The sequence below is a fragment of the Centruroides sculpturatus genome, unplaced genomic scaffold (genome assembly GCF_000671375.1).
Source record: "Centruroides sculpturatus isolate CEXI.00-Female unplaced genomic scaffold, Cexi_2.0 scaffold4692, whole genome shotgun sequence".
Classification (NCBI taxonomy): Eukaryota; Metazoa; Arthropoda; class Arachnida; order Scorpiones; family Buthidae; genus Centruroides; species Centruroides sculpturatus.
In genome coordinates, this window is record NW_019389487.1 from 2,838 (window position 1) to 6,015 (window position 3,178).

The 3,178-nt window shown below is 26.8% G+C and overlaps 2 protein-coding genes across 2 annotated transcripts; one reads left to right on the top strand and one right to left on the bottom strand.

Moving 5' to 3' along the window:
• Positions 1 to 495: 495 nt before the first annotated feature.
• Positions 496 to 1,273, top strand: LOC111617287 (DNA replication licensing factor mcm5-A-like; the record flags this gene model as incomplete). The annotated part of the gene is made up of 3 exons (XM_023358599.1): positions 496 to 624; positions 706 to 976; positions 1,241 to 1,273. Coding segments are annotated over 3 exons (433 nt in total), but the record flags the coding sequence as incomplete, so codon positions are not given.
• A 13-nt stretch (positions 1,274 to 1,286) lies between these two features.
• On the bottom strand, positions 1,287 to 2,059 carry LOC111617286 (DNA replication licensing factor mcm5-A-like; the record flags this gene model as incomplete). The annotated part of the gene is made up of 3 exons (XM_023358598.1): positions 1,287 to 1,322; positions 1,579 to 1,849; positions 1,931 to 2,059. Coding segments are annotated over 3 exons (436 nt in total), but the record flags the coding sequence as incomplete, so codon positions are not given.
• Positions 2,060 to 3,178: the final 1,119 nt, after the last annotated feature.

The window sequence follows — 3,178 nt, forward strand, 5'->3', positions numbered from 1 at the left end:
GGTATACCTGTAGTATATTGTATAGTTAAGTAGAAAATTAGTTTGCCATGATGACTTTATGCTTATTAACAACCATTAGACAATGTATAAAGAAAGTAAATTATTGATAAATGCCTTTTCTCAAATATTTTAAATATTTTGTTTATTCAAATCATTTTATATAGTTTTAAATGTATTTTATAGTACTTACATTTAAAAGGTTAGATGACTGAAGCAGTGTGTAAATACCAGCTTGCAGCTCTGGAACATCCAGGTTTGAGTCTGGATCAGTTTCAAAAAATTTTCCATGGATGGTTTTTCTCAGATGTATTAGGTCTCTCACCATCCTTTTAAGAGCTGGCTGAGTACACACTGAGCATGGAAAAAGTTATAAAATAAAAAGAAAAAGAATACATTTAAAATGCTTTTTTATTTTTAATTAAGTTTTAGTTTCTCTGTTGATATTAAATAAGCAATATTTTACAATACATATTTTAATCTAAATTAATAATTTAGTAAATGTGGACCAAGATTGTCATCAGATGCTGCAGAAAAATTGAAAAGTCGATATGTGTTAATGAGAAATGGTGCCCGTGAACATGAACAAACAATAAAAAAGAAATCAACCATTCCAATCACTATAAGGTAAATTTAATTGTTAATGAATTACATATTTAAACCTTTATGAGTAAATAAATATAAATTAGTTTAAACTTATTGAAAAAGACAATTGGAAGCCATCATTCGAATTGCTGAATCATTAGCAAAGATGCAACTCCAACCATTTGCAACAGAAGCTCACATTGATGAAGCTCTTCGCCTGTTTCAAGTTTCTACGCTGGATGCAGCGATGTCAGGAACACTTGCTGGTGCAGAAGGATTTACATCTGAAGAAGAACATCAAATGCTGGTATGCATTGAAAAACAGATAAAGAGAAGATTTGCCATTGGATGTCAGGTGTCAGAATTCAATATACTTCAAGATTTTTTAAAACAGGTAAAAAGTTATCATATAATAATGAATGTAAGGTATTTTAAATTAAATTTTAATATATCATTAAATTTTGTATTTGTTTTTTTAAAAAATTTCATTTCTTCCTTCAAATTGCCTTAAAATGAGAAATTTTTTAATTTAACAACTAAATCAAAATTTATATTTATAGTAGAATTAAAAAAAAATTTTTTTTACTATCTTTATAATATAAAAATATATCTAAAACTTGATAAGTGACATATATATAATATTTAATTATATATACAGGAGTATTTTAAATCTGAAAAGGACTCAATATGAATGATTCCTTTATTCAAGATTTATTAAATTGAACTGAACCAAAACTCAACTGCATTTAAGTGTCACTTGTCAAGTTTTAGATACGTTTTTATATTATATTATAAAAGATATTTCAAAAAATTTAAAAAAAAAGATTCTACTATAAATATAAATTTTGATTTAGTTGTTAAATTAAAAAATTTCTCATTTTAAGGCAATTTGAAGGAAGAAATGAAATTTTTTAAAAAAACAAATACAAAATTTAATGATATATTAAAATTTAATTTAAAATACCTTACATTCATTATTATATGATAACTTTTTACCTGTTTTAAAAAATCTTGAAGTATATTGAATTCTGACACCTGACATCCAATGGCAAATCTTCTCTTTATCTGTTTTTCAATGCATACCAGCATTTGATGTTCTTCTTCAGATGTAAATCCTTCTGCACCAGCAAGTGTTCCTGACATCGCTGCATCCAGCGTAGAAACTTGAAACAGGCGAAGAGCTTCATCAATGTGAGCTTCTGTTGCAAATGGTTGGAGTTGCATCTTTGCTAATGATTCAGCAATTCGAATGATGGCTTCCAATTGTCTTTTTCAATAAGTTTAAACTAATTTATATTTATTTACTCATAAAGGTTTAAATATGTAATTCATTAACAATTAAATTTACCTTATAGTGATTGGAATGGTTGATTTCTTTTTTATTGTTTGTTCATGTTCACGGGCACCATTTCTCATTAACACATATCGACTTTTCAATTTTTCTGCAGCATCTGATGACAATCTTGGTCCACATTTACTAAATTATTAATTTAGATTAAAATATGTATTGTAAAATATTGCTTATTTAATATCAACAGAGAAACTAAAACTTAATTAAAAATAAAAAAGCATTTTAAATGTATTCTTTTTCTTTTTATTTTATAACTTTTTCCATGCTCAGTGTGTACTCAGCCAGCTCTTAAAAGGATGGTGAGAGACCTAATACATCTGAGAAAAACCATCCATGGAAAATTTTTTGAAACTGATCCAGACTCAAACCTGGATGTTCCAGAGCTGCAAGCTGGTATTTACACACTGCTTCAGTCATCTAACCTTTTAAATGTAAGTACTATAAAATACATTTAAAACTATATAAAATGATTTGAATAAACAAAATATTTAAAATATTTGAGAAAAGGCATTTATCAATAATTTACTTTCTTTATACATTGTCTAATGGTTGTTAATAAGCATAAAGTCATCATGGCAAACTAATTTTCTACTTAACTATACAATATACTACAGGTATACCTCGCCTTACGTCGTTAATTGGTTCCAGGAGAACGACATAAGTCGAAAAACGACGTAAGTCGAATTTACTTGTCTCCGAATCTACTTATCACTAGGCTAAACCGTAAATTACCATTTCCGGTTCTGTATTTTATTTATTAATGAATTTTTAACAATATATGGTTAATAAAAATCTATTTTAAGCTTACAAATACATAAATTTTAGTTTTTAATATAGTACAGAAAAAAAGTAATCTAAATTTACAAATGCATGTACTGTAAATACAGTACATACTTGTATATATTTTAATATGATTTTATGTGCTTTAAACGTTTTTCTAGTGATATTACGACTTCAANGTCATAGAAATGATGTAATTTGAATATAAATTATTTATAAATACGTATGTCAAGTTATATTTTTATTACTACGTAAAATATATTTAAGAGTTTACGACCACTGTGCAGGGTGAGACATTGTTGAAACAAAAAAAGTTATGCATTCCATCATGTACATAAACAGTATCATAATTCGCCAAGTGCAAATCAGCAAATTCGTAAAAGTTTTGTTTATTTTGAACAATCTGGATAATCGAAAATCCGGATAATGGAGGTTCTACTGTATTTACAAGAATTCCATAAATTT